We start from the raw sequence: 22,053 nt of genomic DNA, 5'->3' as shown, positions 1-22,053 counted from the left end.
TGCAGAATGCCTTCATCTCCTTTGTCTGTCTGGCAAACTCCTACACATCCTGCACCCCCCTGCCCTCTGTCAGCCTCCAGTGTGCATCCCTGGGTGCACTGAAGGCAAATGGTGAGTTTTCGATATGGCAGGTATTCAGTAGCTGCTCCATTTTTTTTAGGTCTTGATGTTTAAACAGCATTAGCCATACAAAGGGCTTCAGAGCAGCTTTTGTTTTCAGAGTACGCTCCTTGGGTTAATCGAAGACAGAATGTGATTTAGAGAACTGTGATGTGCACTCACGCAAGACCGCATCATACACGAGGATACCCTGCGGGCCGCAGCACGGAGCTTCACGCACATAAACCTCACGCGTTTCGGCAGAGGCAGGCTGTTGGTTTTCCTCAGCTCAGTTTACTAAAGCTACACAGACCCAGAACCACATGCCGCCGGAACCATTCGATGGCTTCTAACGCAACAAGTCCCCCAGACACACACGCAGCCCGGCGTCGCCCCGGCCACCTTACTTGTTAATGTTGCTGCCTTCTTTCAGTCGCTCTCCCGCGGCTCCTGTTTTGGACACTCTCTCGCTACCCGCCAGGTCTACCAGGCTGACCTTACTGACCTTCTCTCCGGAGTTCTAGTTGGAGGAAACAGGACAACAACACACGTGAGTGCAAATGCAGATGTCTACGCGGATGTTGGTACTGTAACTGAGGGCAGCCTCAGCGGCCAGGCCCCTGCCGCTGTCTATTCCTTTGGGAGGAAGGAAAAAGGAATGAATGAATCAGACAGGGCAGGTAAGAAGCTATGCAGACTCGCATTTGCATGGTCAAATTTAAACTGCCGTGCAAATGCAGTGTTTGTTGTATAGCTGGGGAGCAAGCACGCTCAGCTTTCCAAATACAGTCAGGAAGCGGGAGGTTTTCTGTGCCTTTGAGGAAACACCAGCACATGAAGATGCCTGCATATTCAGGTCAAATTCCTCTCCTTTCGAAAAAGTGTTCTTTAGGCTAAAGATTGTGGTTTTTTTCTTTAATAGCCCTTAAGGGTTATGAGGTAGACACAGCTGTTTTTAGGGGAATTTCAGGATGAAAGTATACATATTAAAAGCTGTATGGCGACATCATCACGCTCTTTAGGGAGTTTACACAAGAAACCCTATATTTTTTTTAAAGTTCTATATAAAGGAAGACCTAATAAACTAAACGATTTAAGCAAAGTGGCTCAGCTAGTAAGTAGGAAAGCCCACACAAAATTCTCAGCAGCAGAACCCAACCCAAACACTTCATTGCTGCAGATATCTAAGTTCTTTTATTGCCACCAAAGGCTCCCCCCTGTCCCTCACCCCAGACTGCAGGTCGTAAAGCGTCTGCGTGATTATGATGTTGAACACAGCATGGGAGCGGCTACTTTCTTCATTCATGTTGGTTGCAGCTACGGTCCGAGACTTATTTCCCTCAGACATCAATGACTCAATATCCTAGAGGCAAAGCATAAGGAAAACATCAGAAGCAAACACATGGGAATGCGGTCCCGCCTACCAGGTGTACAGATTAATGACCATCCCTGGGACGCAGGGTCACCGCCTTTCCACCCGAACCTCCACGGGGCACGGTGGGAGCCTTTACCTCCCTCTCCGCTTTCTAAGATACGAGATGTTTCCCCCAGTCTGGCCCTCCCACAATTGTCCCCTTTCTCTGTTCAGCACCTTTTTTTGCCCCGGCAAGTTCCTAGGGAAGAAAAGAAATGTGTATCGAGCTCCAGATAGTAACAGCAGTGACCTTATTTTATTCTAACTCTCCTGTGCTTCAGACTCTGCATGGCTGTCTACTGCTTTTGTGTCCCCCTCCTCCCACACCGTGCTTCTCCAAGGACAAGGACTTTTCCTTATTCATCCTTGTACACCTGTCTTCGAATGCTGGGAACCTATGGGCTCTCACACAATGTTTGCTGAATAAGTTTTATAAAAGATGCATTCTCCTGATGTTACCCACAGAACACTGACGTTCATGGAGATCAAGTTAACTTTTCCTACATCTAGTCAGAGACAGAGCGGGGAAGCAAGTCACAAGCTCCGTGGCTCTTACGAATAAGTGACAGGGTGAGATGGACACTGACCCCCAGCACACTGAGCTAGGACCCACACACCTGAGCGAAGGTGCTGACTTAGCACCGTTACGCCAGAGAGTTTTCCATTCGCTTCAGCACCTAAGTGCTTCTAAAGTGATGAGTGCACTCTGGTTCTGATTTGAGCAACACTAAAACCTTCTTCATCTAAATGGCTGGAGGGAGTTATCTCACAGATTAATTTTAGTCACACTGAGTCTGAGGTGATGATGGGACGGCCACAACCTCCAGACCACACACCTAGATAGAGGATGTTTTGGCTCACTCGTCTGTCTGCATCCCTCAGCAACACAGAGCAGGTTGTTTTGGGGGGTTTCCGGAGCAGTGACAATAGAAGCAAGGTCAAAACATCTAGTCGGGAATATATAGAGGCGTTAAAGTCAAGTAGCGGGAGAATGAGATGGGTCAGTCAATGGAGAGAGGAGCAATTTGGACAAACAGAAGAACCAGAAGAGTGAAAAGCAATGGAAATGGGCACAGGAGACCCTGTCAGAGGGAGGAGCGTGAATTTACTACCCAACACTGCTTATGTGCATCTAGACTTCTCTAAGAGGACATCACTGGCAACCTTGGGGAGGCCATTTTCAAGAAAGTGGTATGAAAGAAAATATTCAGCAACTCAAAATGCTGCGCCTCTTAACCACACTGTAATGCCTTCACAACAAAGCAGGTTGAAGGTGTTTCTTTCCATGTAGGGGATGTTGCTACTGGGCTCCCGAGACCACACGTGGTACCAATATGCTATAAAGCATTCACATAAAAAATACATTCAACATTACTTACGTGCTTCAATTTACCACCATTTTTTTTTTAATGACTTTTTTTTTTTAATGACACTTACCTCAAAACTAGTGACAGCCAGCTGGGATAAACCATCTACATATGGCCCCAACACTTTATGCTCTCGAACTTTAAGAGACTGTCTATTCCTTTGGGAGGAAGGAAAAAGGAATGAATGAATCAGACCAAACTGGGAAGCTTTTCTTTCTTTTTAAGTACTCAGAAACTAAGATTGCAATATTTTTAATGATCAAAAAAATATTCTAAAAGCTACTTTATTTGGATTAGCAAAACAGCATTCCATATGAGGAATGTCTTTTATACTCTGATTTCTATTTAAAGTAGCTTACTCTATTTAAAAAATTCTATCTTTACTCCCAAACTAAACACCCAGGACACAGAATACTAGGTTAGGCAAACTTGCTCTAGTAGATGAACTTTAGTTTTACGTAGAAGAAAAGGAAGGAAGGAAGGAAGGAAGAAAGGAAAGAAGGAAGGAAGGAAGAAAAGAAGGAAGGGAGGAGGAAGGAAGGAAGGAAAGCAAAGAACATACCAGAATTGAATTACACTTTTAAGACTATTTCATAAATAAGCACATTCTCAGTCTCAGTAAATAATGTCTTAAAGTTTTGATCAAGTATTTTTTTTTATTTTTTAATATATGAAATTTACTGTCAAATTGGTTTCCATACAACACCCAGTGCTCATCCCAAAAGGTGCCCTCCTCAATACCCATCACCCACCCTGCCCTCCCTCCCACCCCCCATCAACCCTCAGTTTGTTCTCAGTTTTTAACAGTCTCTTATGCTTTGGCTCTCTCCCACTCTAACCTCTTTTTTTTTTTTTTTCCTTCCCCTCCCCCATGGGTTTCTGTTACGTTTCTCAGGATCCACATAAGAGTGAAACCATATGGTATCTGTCTTTCTCTGTATGGCTTATTTCACTTAGCATCACACTCTCCAGTTCCATCCACGTTGCTACAAAAGGCCATATTTCATTTTTTCTCATTGCCACGTAGTATTCCATTGTGTATATAAACCACAATTTCTTTATCCATTCATCAATTGATGGACATTTAGGCTCTTTCCATAATTTGGCTATTGTTGAGAGTGCTGCTATAAACATTGCGGTACAAGTGCCCCTATGCATCAGTACTCCTGTATCCCTTGGATACATTCCTAGCAGTGATCAAGTATTGAACAATATTAAAGTGTTTTAATTTGCTTTAAGTCTACATTGAGTTATGCTGCTTCTGTGCTGACAATTTTATGCAGAAGGTGATATGGCAATTGCTTGTAGTTACTGATATTTATCCTATATTTAGAATTGGCTCTGCTGGTGAAGACTTTAAAACTTTTTTGGATTTTTAAATGACAAACCTGGTCTGGGACCCATTTCAACAGCTTATCAATAGGTAATTGAGATTAAAAGCAAACTCATATATATCACAAGCATATTGCACCTGTCACCTTTTTCATTGCATCAGATATTAATCACCTTGCAAATCATAAGAGTCAATGCTTGGCATCACTCCGGGGGGGGGGGGGGGGGGGGGGAAGGAGCTAAGGATTGCTGAGTGCTTCCCAGAGTCATGCATTGTGCCCTAAGAACTTTTTAGTTATCTCATTTAATCTTACAGCAACTTACAAAGTAGGTTTTACTACCTTTATTTTAACATAACAATGAGCAATTCTGTGTACTCTAAACCGGGGCAGACCAAACACGTATCTTCAAGACAGCTAGCTGGATGCACACACACCTGGAATTCTGCTCACTCAGCCTGCACAGAGAGTCTTTAATACTACTGTGGAGCAAGAAAAAGTCCCTCTAGCACAGTTCTGCTTGTGATGGGGACTAACATGGAATTCTTGTACCTGCTGGTGGGCTGCAAGCTGGTATAAGCCCTTTGGAAGACAGTTGGGCAGTACCTCATAAAGTCGGAGACTCAGTATCTTATTGCCCGCAAGTCTACCCCAGATGCAGTCCCTAGAAACCCCTACATTTGCAACACCCAAGAGGACACAACAAGAATGCTCAGAGCGGCACCGTAGCAGTAGAAAGTGGAAACCACACAGGCGACAGGCGTGAGACAGGCTATGGTAATCATATAATGGAACACCAAAAAGCAGTAAAAGTCAATGCATCCTTACTTCATATCATCAGAATGAATGAATCATGAACAGGAAACTACAAGTCAATGAAGGACATATATATGATAATGTCACACGAAGTTTCAAATTGTGCAAACTTATGTGCAAACTTTAAGAGGAGTGAAGATAATGAGAAACATAAAATTCCTAACAGTGGTTACCTTGGGGAGGGGTAGGGAATGGAATGGAATCCAAGAGAAACATATAGGGGCTCTAAAAATATTGGTCATGTTCCATTTTATTAAGCCAAATGTAAAGAGGGTAGTCAATTTTATTATTATTTATATCTTACATGTGTTGTAAGTGTTCTTTCATATGCAAATAGTTAATAACTTTAAAGTAAATATAAACATTTCCCACGACTGGTTCACTTCCTTGTCACCTACCATTTTGATCGTATACCTTTGGTAACACCCTTGACCACACAGCAGCTAGAAGCATATAAAATAATTCAGTATACTGAATTGTATTTAGAGAATGACCTGAACACACAGAGACACCCCACAGACTTGAAACACAGGGTCAAAATGCACCACAGTATTAACAGTGGTTATTTTTAGTTTTGAGGGATTATAGGTCATTTTTAGTTCTTACTACGTTTTGCCTATTTTCTGAATTTTCTATGAATATGTGTTAGTTTTAAGTCAGTAAAAAAAAAATTAAGGAAGAAAAGTAAATGACCCTTTTTCTCTCTATGAATCAAGCTCATCTGGTTTTTATCACCTCATTTTTAAAAAGTACTGATGTGGGGATGTCCCCTTGGGTCCACTGACTCATAGTCTCTACGGGTGGGGCTCAGGCCAGCACATTCTTAAAAAGCCCCCCAATGTGATTCCAGCACACAGCCCAGGGAGAGAATGGCTTGCCAGGGCTGAGTTCTTTCAAGCCCTCAAGCACTTACTCTAATTTAGAGCTGCTGCTGCTTTCCACATGAATGGGAGAACCAATGTGTCATTCTTAACTCAATTTGTATGAACAAGCCACGGTAGCAAAAATAATACCAACAGTAAAAACGTCTTTTTAAATGGCATACGTAAGCAACTTTATACGTGAATTTAGGATAAACTACATGTACTGGGTCTACCAGCAGGCTTTGGTTTCTCAGCGAATGAACTGAAACCAGAGCAGTGACCCAATGGCTCAAATAAATATATTCACTTGCAGTTTTAACTTAAGGATCATTTACAATTATTACCCCCCATTATAAGCTTAATTGCAACCACTAACTTACCCTTTGGGGTCTAAAAGATCCCGAACTTTCTCATTATAAATTTCCATATAGGATACTTCGACTTTAAAGGTCTGTGACTCATTTTGCTCTAGGGAGATCCTTTTAAATAAAGCACAGCAGAGCCTTGGAATAAGGCCCAGCTGCTCAGCACTGCCCATCATGGAGAAGGATTTTCCTGAACCTGGAGAAGATCAAGCAGAAAGAAGGGAGGAAGCAGAGGAAGTGAAACATAATGCTTCCATCATATGAGTTTCCTACATACACACACCAGGGTCACATAGCAGAAGTAGCAAACATTGCCCTCAAACTAATGCCCTCGGGCAGTAAGGCAACTATTCTTCTATAACACGCATGGTCTCCAGTTTGACAGAGGGATGCCTACAAATATAACCACTACAGATACATGATCTTGAAAAGTATGTATAGTAAATATCAAGTATACATTATTGAGTAACATTAACAGTCCTTAGCCACAAAAATAGTTTATTTTTGTGAAAGTATCCTCTCACCGAGTCTCCTAGCTGTCCTGTGATGTGACAGCAGGGAGTACTGGCATGACTTAGTCTAACTTTATAACCGAAGCAATGTTAATGGTTGAGCCCCTAACATGCTTCTGTTCTACGTGTTCCAAGCACCTGTCTCACAATCTTGGTTTAATAATCCATCACCGCTCAAGGGGCACCTGGGTGGCTCAGTAAGTTAAGCGTCGGACTCTTGATTTCAGCTCAGGTCATGATCTTATGGCTCATGAGGTCGAATCCCCAATCGGGCACTGTGCTGGCAGTGCAGAGCCTGCTTGGGATTCTCTCTCCACACCCCACTGTCTCTCTCTCTGCCTCTCTCCCACTCACATGCACACACGCACGTGCACGTGCCCTGTGTCTCTCAAAATAACTAAACTTAAAAAATATTCAACACCACTCTTGTGCCCAGGGAAGGTCCTCCATATAGGATGATACTAAGAGTTGCTCTACCACATTTTACTAGAACCTTTATACTGAGAAACTGGTAATTATTTTTCCAGTTCAAATACAGTTAAAACTACAATTTAGGAAAATGACACTTAACAGTTTGAAACTAGCCTTGCTCAATTACTCAGTTACCAAAATTGTTGAACCTTCAAAAAGAGGGGCCTTTTGATCATCAAATTCAGTTAAACCCACAAAATCAGAAGTATGTTTCTGTCACTTCCCAGGAAGTGTCACTAGAAAGTGCTTTCTAGTTCTAGGCTTTAAGAAATGCATATTTAATATCACTGACTATAAATACAGCTACTTACCTGTCTGTCCATATGCAAAAATACAAGCATTATACCCCTGGAAGGCTTTTTCAAGAATTCCTTCCCCAAGGCACTTGAAAACCACTTCTTGACCTAAAAAATAAAATAAAAAAAACAACCAAAGAAAAGAATGATTTTTCTTGACATGTTTGGATTAGTAACAGAGTCCCGGTTATTAACAATAGTCTCTCAATCCAAAAAAGATGTTAAAAGTGTATTGTGTGACTACTTTTGAGGGCTGTGTATTAAGAGCTCAGTTCCTGGATTAGTTCATGATTCTACCCGTTCTTTCCCTCTTGGGACACTTCTCCAGGCACTGATGCTGGAGGGCCACACCGAAGCATCGTTTAAATTCTGTTGCGCTTCCTCCCAAGAGTTGGTATTAAAATGGCATTCAACATAATGGTCCTACCTCCCCATCTGGATTCTGAGCTTGCAGTGAGCTGGAGCTTTGTCAGACGCATCTCGAGAGGTGTAAGTACCTAGCACAGTGCAAAGTACCGGCCAAGTGCAGAGAAACTGTTCATTGTTGGGTGGGTGGGGCGGGGTGTGGAGCAAAGGCACCTGTCTCCTTGTCCCCATGGTGGGCTGGAGGACGAGTTCCCTTCTGCGGGCCTGCCTACAGCTTACTGCAATTCTTGGCAATGTTCAGTCATGCACAATACAGCCAGTAGCAACCGGCTGAAGAGAAAACTGTGAAAATCTTTTTCACCAGTGAAGGCGGCATTTACTACCCTTTGAAATTTGTGACTTTCTAATATTCATTCCCCGTCATTAAGAGAATTAAAATGATGCTCTCCTTCCTGTGCTCTACTGCTCCTGAACAGTCACGATTACAGTATTTGCCAAAACTACTGGTTTAAGTACCTCTTTCCTCCAGTGGACTGAGAACCCCCCGAATGATGTCGGAGACTATAATCTGTTTATTTTTGTAATCCTAGGGCCTGGGACAAAATGCTTAATAAATGTTGGTTGAAAAGAATGAGTCCTTCTTTTTTTTAATCCTACACAACAATTCCTTTTATGTTTGGAAGTAATGCAACAGAACATAAGCTCTCAGGTGTACTTCTTCTTTCCTGCAAAGTTGGATCGGATTTTAGCAGTCCCTTGTTACATTGGGGCACCTCATGGCTGCAGAATGGGACTCTTATAAACGTTAAATGTGAAACAAGTAATATTTTCAACCATTAGGTTGGCGAAAAACAAAATTTTGGCAACAATATAGCTAGACTGAGGAAATACAGGCACTTTCATAACCTGCTGGTGGGAGAAAAAACAAATGCAGCCATTTGAAGAAAACCTTGCAGCACCTTTGAAAGAGAATATAAATAAGCCCATACTCTGGCCCACTGTGAGGCACGCGCCCTAGAGGCATTCCCACAAGGGACCCCTGTAATAGGATGCTCATGGCAGCATTATTTTTCTTCTTCTTTTTAAAATGTTTGTTTATTTTTGAGAGAGAGAGAGGGAAGGGACAAAGGGGGGGGGTGGGCAGAGGATCCAAAGAGGGCTCTGTGCTAACACTAGTGAGCCCGAAGTGGGGCTTGAACTCACAAGCCGTGAGATCATGACCTGAGCCAAAGTTGGATGCTCAATCGACTGAGCCACCCAGGTTCTCCAGGGCAGCATTATTTCAATTCTCTAAGTTGGAATAAAGTTAAATGCCCACTAATAAGGGAGTAGAGACATAAAATGTGACTATTTTATATGACAAAGATAACAAACCATGTAAAAAAAAATAAAACAAACGTGTGTAAACAACGCTGGAATTCAAAAACATTGCTGCATTTAACAAAAGTCATGTGCAAACTATACATACAATGTAAAAAACTTAGAGAGAGAGAGAGAGAGAGAGAGAGAAAAGCACTAAAGTTAAAAAAAATGAAATGGAAGAAAAAATGCCAAATTTATATAACCTTATTTCTCTCTGACCTCTACAATCTAGTGCAGAGCCTGGTACCTAAGAGTATTTAAAACATGCTGGTGTACCACACGGATTTTTTTGAAGGGTGTAACCACCCCGAAACACACAGGTTTGTTGTGAAGACCAACTAAAGATTGTGTGTGCACGTACTCATGTACAGACTGAAAAGAAGGTAATGACAAAGTTGACACCCACTACGTCACCATTTTTTTCTGGTGCGTCTTCTCAAAAGATCTTCCTTATCCTACATGGACTCCCCCAAGGCCCACGCCCAAAGGCAGGCCTTAAATCTGGAGCAGAGCCCTGCCGTGTAGAACACAGGAGTTGAACACAGCCCGCGCTCAGGCTTATGAGAACTGACCATGGTCCTCAGCCAGACCCAAGTGCCAGCCACCCGCAGACTCTGAAGGCACCACTTTCTTGGCACAAGAAGATGAATGGAGCCATCTTGTTGGATCTCCCACCCTGGTCAACCAGCCCCTCAGGAAGTGGGTGAGGGTGGGGACAAGACGCTTCGAGGCTTGGCTAGGTCAAACATCCTGCCCGTAATTCATGATTTCAACTCCTATTCGGTAACTTGAAAAAAAACTCCTGCTTGAGCTGACTGCAGGATTCAACTGCAGGGGAGCACTGTGGTCAGGAACCTCTCTCTTCCTATGTTAGGTAGTGAGATACAATACTTCTGACTTCTGCATCTGAGGCCGAGCAGGATGGAAATATGAGGACTTATTTTCTCCATATTCTTTTTTTTTTTTAATGTTTATTTTTGAGAGAGAGAAACTGCGTGCATGTGAGTGGGGAAGGGGCGGGGGGGTGGGGCTAGGATCTGAAGCGGGCTCTGCACTGACCGCAGAGAGCCTGACAACGGGGCTTGCAGGGCTTGAACTCATGAACCATGAGGTCATGACCTGAGCCAAAGTCAGCTGCTTAACGGACTGAGCCACCCAGGCGCCCCTCTTCATATTCTTTTAAAGGCAAATCACAATGTTGCTTATTCTTAGCACAAATGATCTTTTAAACTAAAGATTAGTCAAAAACAAACAAACACAAAAAACCAAGAATAAATGCTACATGAAATAGGTTTAAGGCATGTCAGGTGAAGAAAAACCACAAAACAATCCAAGATATGTATACTAAAATTGCACACAAAATAGACCAAATGATTAGAGAATTCTCCAGGATGTAAATATAAGAATAAACTGGTTTGGGGGCACCTGGGTGGCTCAGTCAGTTGAGCATGTGACTCTTGGTTTTGGTTCAGGTCGTTATCCCAGGGTTGTGGGATTGAGCCCCGCATCAGCATGAAGCCTACTCAAGATTCTCTCTTTCTCCCTCTGGCTCTGTCCCCTGCTCACATTCTCTCTCTCTCTCTCTCTAGGGGGGGGGAAAAACTTAAAAAAAAAAAAAAAGAGTAAATTGGTTTTGCCTATGTCGAAATTATTACAAATACTAAAGAGGATATAAATTAACCTTTTAAAGTTGGATACTTTTATTATTTATGCAACTAAGAAGAAGACAGTTTTTATCATCTGCTCTGTTTGCATTGCACTTTGTGTTTTACATCATTGAATCCTTGCAGTACCCAGCACCAGAGGGTATGGATTGTGATCTGAACGGAGGCTGGGGCTCGGAAAGGGGGATCGTTTGCCCAAGATCACACCGCCAGTGAGCGGCAGGGCCCGGGTCTGTCTGCACTGACTCCTGAACGTTAAGGCAGATGCTTAGCCATCATCAGTGACTCACGTTGCGGGACAACTAGGAATCTGATACTCCCACCTCTGGTCTCCTTGGCTTTGTTTAGATTTTTCTCACCAACTCTAGAACTCACCACACCGCGCTATTTTTTTCCATTTTTCTCTACCCCTGGGTGGTGAAAACGGCTGCTCTTGTGTCTTGGAAGAGTCCTTGGCACACAGTAGGCACTTTTATTTCCCAAGTTATTCCTCTGTTGACATAGCTGTCCTCAGACTAAAGTGTATTTAATTGGAGGCCCCTTTCCTCATTAGTGAGGACTGACGCATCAAAATATTATTTGCTGAACTTAAAAAGAAATGTTCAATTGCATTAGAGTTTATACTTTGATCAAAGTATGGCTGTTTTTGAAATTCTAATGAGCCCCTAAAGACTACAGTACCCTTGGTTAAATAAGGCACTGGGGACAGACATGAATAGATGTGTTAACATAATATGTATACTAATTGGACAATTTTGATAAAAATTACAGATTATACTTTTCCTGGCACGCATATAGTAGCCTCCTGGACATTAAAACAAAATATACGTGACAGAAAAAAACAAACTAGTCTCTCTGATTTCTACTAAATATGTGCATATGCTTTTCAAAAAGTCAAGTTTTCTTAGACATTTAGCTATGCTTGACAGACGGAATATAATTCAGATTTAACATATTTAATAAAGTTTTAGTTATAAGTAGGAAAGGAAAAACTTCTGGGGAATACAAAATGGAATATGAAAAAGTAGAAAACAATTATACTGTGTTTCTGGAAAGAGTTCATCTCTTTTCCATCCTTAAATAACCATCTTGAAGCAGAATTTGTAAAAGGATAAATACAAAGAGCTATTGTTATGTTCATGTATTTTTACAGTTTTAAGCAAGACTGGATTCTAGAGAGACTGGAATACATTTTGTCACTATGGCTTCATGTCTTAAGGGAAATTTATTCTTCTTTACGACAGGAAATAATGAAGACTTTCCCACCTCCACAAAGTTACATCAACATTACTATTTTTTTAATAGCTGCTTAGCTTCCCATTGTATGTTTAACTGATGCAATCAGTTCCCCACTATGGATATTTAGATTATTTACTTTTTCTTACCTATTTATCTTCGAGCACTTTTCTATTGACTTTACCAGGCAAAACTCCAAAAAATCTAATTACTGAGTCCTCTAGCAATGCACCCTCAACAACATAGCTATTATCATTCTTCTTGGTTTTGACAAAACTAAAATTTTCCTTTCCTTTGTTTATTGCTCACTTTGGACGCATTCTTTAGTAAATTGATTACTTGGGTTGTATGTTTCTTTTTATAAATCAATTGGTTTAGTCATTGATTTTCTTATTTAAAAATGCTCATCATGTATCAAGGGTATTAACCTTTGGTCTACTCTATGTTGTAAATATTGTTTCCTAATCTGTCATTTACTTTTTAATCTCATGTTGGTTTTTGTCATACAAAAGCTTTTGGTTGTTCATATCCAAATCTTTCACCTTTTCCTTTGTAATTTTTCCTATGGTATATGTTATGCTTTTATGCTTCCAAAATCCTTTTGTTTTATTATTACCCCAAATTATATAGGGATTCACCTAGATTTTCTTCTAGTTCTGTTATTTTTGTTTTTTACAGTTTTATTTTCAAACCTGAACTCTGCCCCTTACCAGCTGTGTGACCTTGAGCAAGTTCTGGGTTTCTACATTAGTAAATCAGGAACAATGACTGCTACCTTAGTGGGCTGCTGGTATGATTTAATAAGGCAAGAAAGGTAAAGCATATACCATAGGGCCTGGCTGGTGTAAGTATAGAATATATTTTAGTTAATATCCATTGTTATCATCATCCCTTAAATCTTTAATCAACTATAATTAATTTTGGTAGAGAGAAGGAGGTAAACATCTAATTATTTTTCCTTAAAATAGTTCCTTCAGGGGCGCCTGGGTGGCTCAGTCGGTTGAGCGTCCAACTTTGGCTCAGGTCATGATCTCATGGTCCGTGAGTTTGAGCCCCACGTCGGGCTCTGTGCTGACAGCTTGGAGCCTGCTTCGGATTCTGTGTCTCCCTCTCTCTCTGCCCCTAACCCACTCGCATTCTGTCTCTGTCTCCCTCAAAAATAAATAAACATTAAAAAAAAATGGTTAAGATGGTAAATTTAAAAAATAAAATAAAATAAAATAAATAAATAAATAAGTAAAATAGTTCCTTCATTGGGATGAGCCTGGGTGGCTCAATGGGTTAAGCATCTGACGCTTGATTTCGGCTCAGGTCATGATCTCAAGGTTTGTGAGATCAAACTCAGCATCAGGCTCCATGCTGACAGCACAGAGCCTGTTTGGGATTCCCTATCTGCCCTTCCTCCACTCACACTCACTCACGCGCTCTCTCTCAAAATAAATAAACTTAAAAAAAAAAAAATAGTTCCGGGGCGCCTAGGTGGCTCAGTCGGTTAAGTGTTTAACTTCAGCTCAGGTCATGATCTCACGGTTTGTGAGCTCGAGCCCCATGTCGGGGTCTGTGCTGACAGCTCAGAGCCTGGAGCCCACCTTGGATTCTGTGTCTCCCTCTCTCTCTGCCCCCCACCCCCTGCTCACACTCTGTCTGTCTCTCTTTCTCTCTCAAAATAAATAAACATTAAAATTAACTAAAAAAAAAATAGTTCCTTCATCTTTTCAACCATTCTGTGAGGTAATTCAATTTCAAAGATAAAAGAAAAGATACTTATTCTTAGAAAAAAATTTTAAAGGAATCATGTATTGCATTTCTCTAGCAATGGAGAACTTTTTTAATGTTTATTTATTTTTGAGATAGAGAAAGCGTGAGTGGGGGAGGGTCAGAGAGAGGGAGACAGAGGATTCGAAGCGGGCTCTGTGCAGACAGCAGTGAGCCTGATGTGGGGCTCAAACTCGCGAATCGCGAGATCATGCCCTGAGTCGAAGTTGGATGCTCAACCAACTGAGCCACCCAGGCACCCCTCTAGCAATAGAGAATATTTTTAAATATTTCACTGACCAAATATAATGGTGGGGCACTCTCACACATGAAAGAGAGTGAGAGATCGAGCAAGTATATGGTAGTGGGGTATTATGTTTTATTTGTGTTGGTGTGTGTGTATGTATTTGTGTGTTGGGTGTACATGGGATTATATGCGTGTTGGGTGTATGTGTACGTGTGTGTGTTGGGGGTGTGTGTGGCATGTGTTTTGGGTTGTATGGGGGTATATATATGTGTGTATGTGTGTTGGGGGTACATGTATGTCTATGCTGAGGGTATGTGTATGTCGGTGTGTATGTGTGTTATGTTGGAGCATCATGAGGAGAGGAAGAAAAAACAACATTATTTGGGACAGGGTATGCCAACCTAATACTGTCCAGTGGAGGAAAAATATTTACTATTGTTTCATAACATTATCTCGGAAGGGTACGGGGGTAAAAACGAACATAATAAAACCTATCAATAAAACTACAAATAGATAACATACTCCATAGAGTTTCCCTCATTTTTCTAATCTGGTGCCTTGTTAGCTGTATGACTCCCTGGCTGGGGTTATATTTAATCAATTCTTTGGCTTGGTAACTTTCAGGGCATTACTGGTATGATAAGAAACAACTATAAAAAGACCAGACTGTCAATCAAAGCCTTAAAATGCACTATGAACTCTTTATACAGCCTCCTGTCCTCCTCAACATAACTGGCTCCCCATGAGACACAAAGGAGGACTATACTTCACTCTGTGATACAGAGAAAATATTAAATATCAAAGAGCCTTATATGGTCTGTTAAGGAGAGTTTGGTTGATCCAAAAGACTGAAGGTTTCCTGCTTTGTTCATTTCTATTTTTTAAACCCAGCAGTCCCCTTTTGCAGCGCAGCAGAAAAACAACAACAACAACAACAACAACTTGCCAACGGCTTGTCGAAGCTCACTTTGCAAAAAAATGGGGCTGTTTATGTTGGATGGTGGGAATCAGGGAATCCATAAAAGATGTAGTATCTTCACCTAAATGTTTGCTGACCATCGCTCACCCGCAAAGAGAACAAAGCGAAGCGTTGTATGTCTAGGGGAATGCACAACAGCCCATAAGGGAAAGTTCAGAAGTCCTTGGCAAGCAGGAAGATCTGAGTATTTGTTTCTATCCCAGACAAGCCAAGCAAAGCCACAACACTGTCAAACCCAAGAGGTTTGTGGCTTTTCAGCAGCACCGATGCCAGAGAGGAAGTGCCCTTCTCTAGACACAGCCCCACGTGTCTACGGCAGGGAATCCACAGGACAAACCTAACCTCATTTGTTAATAACCATGACCAAAAAGACACCAATTTCCTCTGTGGGGTTTATGCTTAAAACCACCTACGGCCGTATGGACAAGTCTTAAAACACAGACATGCCCAAAGCAATCTGCAACATAATTTCACAGTCGCAGAGAGGGCTCCTGTATGGAATTTCTGCAACCAAGGTTAGACACCTGACCCAACCAACCCTACATCACATATATAATACAGACCTTCAAAAAGTGAATACCCTGAGTCCCCATGCTTGCGCATAATCTGTCCCTACTGGGGATCACAGCAAGGATTCAAAGCTATTATGTGTGTGCACTGAGAACTGAGCAAGCAAGGTCATTCTCTCTCTATAGCAGGACCCTGATAGCAAAGCGCAGAAGACCAACTAGGGACCAAAGAGAAAATGCACGTACCAATCATATGCCCAACACCTGACTACCAAAGAGGTAGTTACAGAGGCGTATGTTCTAAGAAAAGGGAGAACAAAACAGGAGGGCATAACCCCTGTCTTATTTACAACCTGCATTAAGCAAGGGAGTCTCACGTAGATCATGGCTGAATAAAACAGTAAGTGTGGCAATATGCAGCTAGACATGACATATGCATGGAATGTTTTTCGTTTTTCTTTAAAAAAATTTTTTTTAATGTTCATTTTTGAAAGAGAGACAGAGCATGAGCAGGGGAGGGGCAGAGAGAGAGAGGGAGACACAGAATCCAAAGCAGGCTCCAGGCTCAGAGTGGTCAGCACAGAGCCCGACGCGGGGCTCGAACTCACAGACCGTGAGGTCATGACCTGAGCCGAAGTTGGACGCTCAATGGACTGAGCCACCCAGGCGCCCCATATTTCTCATTTCTCCAAAGTGGGAACATAGAAGAGCATTCAAGATTTCAACACAATCCACACTTTTGTCAGTTTATACAGAGTCTCCTGTTTTCTTTCTTGTCTCTTTTCTCTCTGGAGTAAGAGTGGAAAAAAATGTCTGAACTCAGTATTTGTGACATGGAGCTCGCGGGCCTGCTCGTTTGTGAGCGTGTTTCCCCACCTCCAAGCAGGGCTGATGGCCACTGAGATTCTGAGGAGTGTGGGTCAGGCAGGGGGCCCAGTTCCAAACGAGAGCACCTGGGTCCTACAAGACCGAACGGGTCCCCCCACCAACTCTGCAATGGCAAGGAATGCCCAGCCCGGACCAGGCTTCAGCAAATCCCTCTCCCAAACAGCACAGCTCAGAAACTGTCCCATGTAGTGAAGTTAAGCCTGGTTTAAGTTAAATGACCAAAAACTACAGAGTTCAGACAAAATTAAAAAAAAAAAAAAAAAAAAAGGAGGCTTCAAGGATTGACCTGGTGACACTAGATTTAAGTTTTAATCAACCTCAGAAGTTTGCCATGAAGGGACTTGGGTAAAAGGATCCAGAGGAACTGGGCCATGAGGGTGCAGGGAGAGCACGGGGCCATTTTTCACATGGTGTCCAAGGGCTATCAGACTTGCAGTGCCTGGGAGTTCTGCTTGCAGCATGGCACAGGGTGACTCACCCAGAAGGACATTTCCACCCCAGCAACGGTGCTGAGACGAGTCAAGAGCTGGCAGTGAACCTCGGCTGCTTTTTTGTTGGCAGATAAGGTGGCTGACTCACCCAAGGGGATGGTCAGGCATCGGTGCCCAGGATGGAAGGAGAAACTAAGCCACCTTGTGCGTGAGGACAGTCTGACAGAGAATGTATTTTGAGTTATTTTGTAGGGTATTTTCACATAAACCATCTGCTGAGAAAGAAAGTGTTCCTCATTTCTGTCTGATATATTCTCTCTGGTACAGGAGTAGGCCTGACCCCAAATCCCTCCTGGACTGTGGGGAGCACAATATTGACAGCACGTGAGGGGAGATTAAAATAAAGCCCAAACCAAACATAAGCATTCGGGACTCCAGAGAACATCTGACAGGAGGGAGAACACTATTAGAATTATTCCTGGCCGGGTTCCAAGCCAGAGGACTGCAACGTGATTTCGGCATACAGCCACTTTTGGGGGATGTCAGAGAAGAGAGGATCGCCCAGAATTACAGGAGAATCCATAAAAACCTTCACATGTAATTGTCACTGACTCAAATCTATCTTTACAATTGCTTTTCAGCTCTCTCACAGGTAGGAGGACCTCCAAGAACCTCAGTTTTCTCATCTGTAAAACAGGGACAGTAATAGTTTCAACACGATTGACTACATGACAATTAAATGACCCACCGCAGGTAGAGGGGTGGGCACAGTGCTGGGAACCTAGTGCTCAGAAGTGTACTGTCTATTGTGATTATTATCCACCTCCCTAAATAGCCTGCACTATATTAAATGATGTCTCTGGGTACCAGTAAGTAAGGAATAGACAGGGATAAAGAAAGGAAAGCCTGTTAGAAGGTGGGGCTGGGTGGGATTGAAGAATAGGAGTAGAGAGGGGCGCCTGGGTGGCTCCGTCGGTTAAGCGTCCGACTTCGGCTCAGGTCATGATCTCACGGTTTGTGAGTTCGAGCCTGCATGGGACTCTGTGCTGACAGCTCAGAGCCTGGAGTCTGCTTCGGATTCTGTGTCTGCCCCTGTCTCTCTGCCCCTCCCCCACTTGTGCTCTGTCTCTGTCTCTGAAAAATAAATAAATGTAAAAAAAAATATTTTTTAAAAAGGAGGAGTAGAGGGGCACCTAGCTGGCTCAGCTGGTAGAGCGTGTGACTCTTGATCTCAGGGGCAGGAGTTCAAGCCCCACATTGGGAGAGAACCTACTTTAAAAAAAAATAGGGGGCACCTGGGTGGCTCAATCATTTAAGCATCCGACCTCAGATCAGGTCATGATCTCACAGTTCACGGGTTCAAGCCCCGTGTTGGGCTCTGTGCTGACAGCTCAGAGCCTAGGCCTGCTTCAGATTCTGTGTCTCTTCCTCTCTCTGCACCTCCTCTATTAACACTCTATCTCTGTTTCTCAAGAATAAATAAACACTAACAATACAGGAGTACAGGTAAGAGAAAAACACACACACACACGCATGCACACACACGCACACACACATTTACACACCCACACCAGACACTCACACACATGTATACACATACATATATTCAAATATACACACAACATACACACTCGTACAAACACACAAATGTACACTTACACACTCTCTCTTTTTAAAAAATCTGACAATATTAGTTTAGTTTGTTTATTTCAGAAAGGTTTTTCTCTACCAGTAAGGCTGGCCTACCCAAGAGAAAAGTCAAGGCCCCTGTGACCTCACGGGGTTCAGGAAACACTGTGTGCAGTGCAGGGACATGAACTGAAACAGTTCCAGTGTGGGTACTTGGCAGACTTTACCAAACACAAATACAACCCCACCATGAGTAAACTTCAAAGTCAACATTAAAGATTCTTGTGATAAAAAAAAAAAAAAAAAGTTTCTCTTAACTGACCTGCACTTACCCAGCTTTCTGAATTACCTGACATTGTGTTCCATCTGTAAAACAGTACAGAGGCATGCCCCCTCTACCCTAAACCACCCCAGCTGCTAGGCTGTGCTCAGGACCCCTGCCAGCTGAGCTATGTTCTCACAAAGGGTCAGCTGTGTCTGCTCCTAAACTGGTTTATGTCATTGAACTTCTCTGTAGTTACATAATTTTATTAACAAATGTAAAAAGAGAGTTGCTGATTCTAAGAAAGCTAAGTTGGGCACTTAAGGGAGCAACTTGATGAGGGCTAGTCACCAAAAGAATTGTCAAATGAGGTACGGGTAAGACAATTTGCAAAGGGCCATAAAAGAAAAAAGAAAAATCTAGAACTCTGCATTCAGACTGTTTCCTACGTGTCTTTGAAGATGGCGTGCATCATTTATAATGACTCTCTACTTTACCAAATTTTTCAAAGAATCGACCACTACTGCTTCTCACAACTACAGGGAAAATGTCTATGGTTTTGATAAACCTAATAGCCAACAATTACTGAGTATGTATATTGTGCAAGGTACTTGCTGAGTGCTTCTTGTATGCTTGAATAGTGAAAGAATGAACCAACTCAGCACACTGAAACAAGTATTTTTGGAACTTTGCTAAAATATTGGTTCTATTTCGGCTACTGCTGGCTGTTAGAATGTAAATTGTTTTGTCTCGTCCCTGTTCTTGCTTCAGTTGAACGGTGTGAAAGAGAAATCATCTCTACCTCTGAGCACATAGAATGTCCCATACCATGGGATCAGAATCCAACACAGCGGCTTGCCCCACAGCCGAGCTCACGGCTCAGATGCTCACAGTACAAAGCTACGCTAGCAGAACAAGCATCACAGAACCTTTCTCCTGAACTGCAGGGTGTTAACAATGCCTGAAAACACACGGCCACAGCAAGTTGGAGCAACGTGCCATATGGTGAGGATTGTTATATAATTTCTAAGTCAATAGTTTAGAAGCTCTGGGCCAGGAAATGCTCATGTCCACATTGAGCCCAGATATGCCACCACCAGACTGGTTTTTATTTTTATTTTTTAAGGATTTTTTTAAGTTAGTTTATTTATTTATTTTGAGAGAGAGAGAGAGAGAGAGCGCACACAGGAGGGGCAGAGAGAGAGGAAGAAAGAGAATCCCAAGCAGGGTCCACACTGTCAGCACAGAGCCCGATGCGGACCGCGAATTCACGAACGATGAGATTATGACCTGAGTTGAAACCAAGAATGACGTTTAACTGACTGAGCCAACCAGGCACCGCAAAGATTTTATTTATTTATTTATTTATTTATTTATTTATTTATTTAATGTTTTATTTATTTTTGAGACAGAGAGAGACACAGCATGAGCAGGGGAGGGGCAGAGAGAGAGGGAAGCACAGAATATGAAGCAGGCTCCAGGCTCCGAGCTGTCAGCACAGAGCCCAACCAACGCGGGGCTCGAACCCACAAGCTGTGAGATCATGACCTGAGCTGAAGTCAGACGTTCAACCGACTGAGCCACCCAGGCACCCCTCAAAGATTTTATTTTTTAAGTAATCTCTACACCCAACGTGGGGCTCGAATTTACAACCCCTAGATCAATAGTTGAATGCTGTACCGACTGACCCAGCCAGGTGCCCCTCACCAGACTGGTTTTTATTTCTGGCATGAAGATTTATAGAAAAATAGGTCTGTGAAAAATATTCCCTCACTAGGAAGAAAACTGAAATCAAGGGGCAGTCACTGTTATTTACCAACATGGTACATTTTAGGCAGTGACGAAACATGGATGATTCATTGTTGAGGCCTTAATTACAAACAGTAGTGATTTAAACATTTACAAAGGCTGATTACCTGTCAGTATTCACTACAATAACTTTATAGTCCTAACTGTGGTTTTATGTCTATGTGCATGTATATATGGGTGAAGAGTAGAGGAAGATAAGAGTTTATGTAGAAATATACCAAGGTTTGGGGGCCTAATTCTGCAGATTACTTCTGTTTTGTTTTGCTTTTTTCTTAGTTCTGGCACAAGGGTGTTTGCTTTAAAGACTCAGAATAATCTGCCACACAAGCATTATTATGCCTACCTACCCCAAAAGTTATAATAAATAATACAGTTAAAATGTAAAATGTCTCAAAGCCTGATTCAATGCAATGCAAACCGCTTAACAAACGAGTCTTTGACTTGCCTCTGAAAAGTCCACTGGGACAGCTGTGTGACCAGCACAAAATGTCTGATTCATGTTTTATCAGAGAGCTAGAGGGGATCTGAGATCACCCTGGGCCCTAGCTCCTCCTTCCACAGATGAGGAAACAGATCCCCCAAGGTGAGCGGCTTGTGGCAAAACCAGGTCTGGTCAACCCCAGTACAACGCATTTTCTTTCCACAGGGCTGATGCTATTATCCTCATGACTTCCACCATGTGACCACGATAAAGACCATAAATATTAAGTGAGCTTCTCCTATGTGCCAAGCACTGGCTTCAGTACTTTCCACAAACAGGTCATTTGGTCCTCAAATCAACCCTATGAGATGGGAATGATTATTGTCCTCATTTAACACGAGTGTAGTGAGATTCAGTGGCTCACCGGGCCTTATAGGTCGAAGGCGGTGAGGCCAGGATTGGAACCTGGGCAGTCTGGGGGGACAGGAGCCCACATTCTTCCTTCTAGCACTGCAATAGCCGGCTGCCATGGCCATTAGACACACTACATACTTGTGCATTTCTATGCCGCAAAGCCTGAGAGTGAAGGGTGTTGCTGTCACTTTTAACAAACAGTAAAACAGAACAATCTGACATACCACATGAGACCTAACGCCCTTGCCTCTGGTTGTTCTCTCAAACCCAGTGCTTTTGGTCTTTTCCTCTCTCCCTCCCCTCCTCCTCCCCTCTCCTCAACCTAAGTTCTGAGAGCTGCCTTGAGAGCTCTCAGTCAGTATCAATGATGCCATTATTCACTGAGCCTGACAAATAGGTCGGTTTCAGGAAATCTGTGCTTCCCCTTCTGCATTTCCTCTATTTCTCATCAGAGAATCAATGCCTTCTATCTTAATGTTTCTATTCACAATTAAGAAGGAATTGTGAATTCTTTTTTAATGAAGAGAAAGGAAATCAAGTTAGTACG

General features: G+C 42.5%; 1 protein-coding gene across 7 annotated transcripts in view; it reads right to left on the bottom strand.

Moving 5' to 3' along the window:
- The window catches only part of KIF13A (kinesin family member 13A), a 215,369-nt gene that overhangs the window by 79,240 nt on the left and 114,076 nt on the right, over positions 1 to 22,053 (bottom strand). For all 7 annotated transcript variants that reach the window (XM_042985643.1, XM_042985647.1, XM_042985644.1 and 4 more), the window contains exons 5-9: positions 7,550 to 7,642; positions 6,271 to 6,451; positions 2,951 to 3,038; positions 1,328 to 1,462; positions 507 to 619 (exon numbers count right to left, since the gene is read on the bottom strand). In XM_042985643.1, the coding sequence (XP_042841577.1) occupies positions 507 to 619; positions 1,328 to 1,462; positions 2,951 to 3,038; positions 6,271 to 6,451; positions 7,550 to 7,642 (610 nt within the window). The remainder of the gene's footprint in view (positions 1 to 506; positions 620 to 1,327; positions 1,463 to 2,950; positions 3,039 to 6,270; positions 6,452 to 7,549; positions 7,643 to 22,053) is intronic.

The sequence above is a fragment of the Panthera tigris genome, chromosome B2, assembly GCF_018350195.1.
Source record: "Panthera tigris isolate Pti1 chromosome B2, P.tigris_Pti1_mat1.1, whole genome shotgun sequence".
In the NCBI taxonomy this organism is placed as follows: domain Eukaryota; kingdom Metazoa; phylum Chordata; class Mammalia; order Carnivora; family Felidae; genus Panthera; species Panthera tigris.
This window is presented reverse-complemented; position numbering and strand designations above follow the sequence as displayed.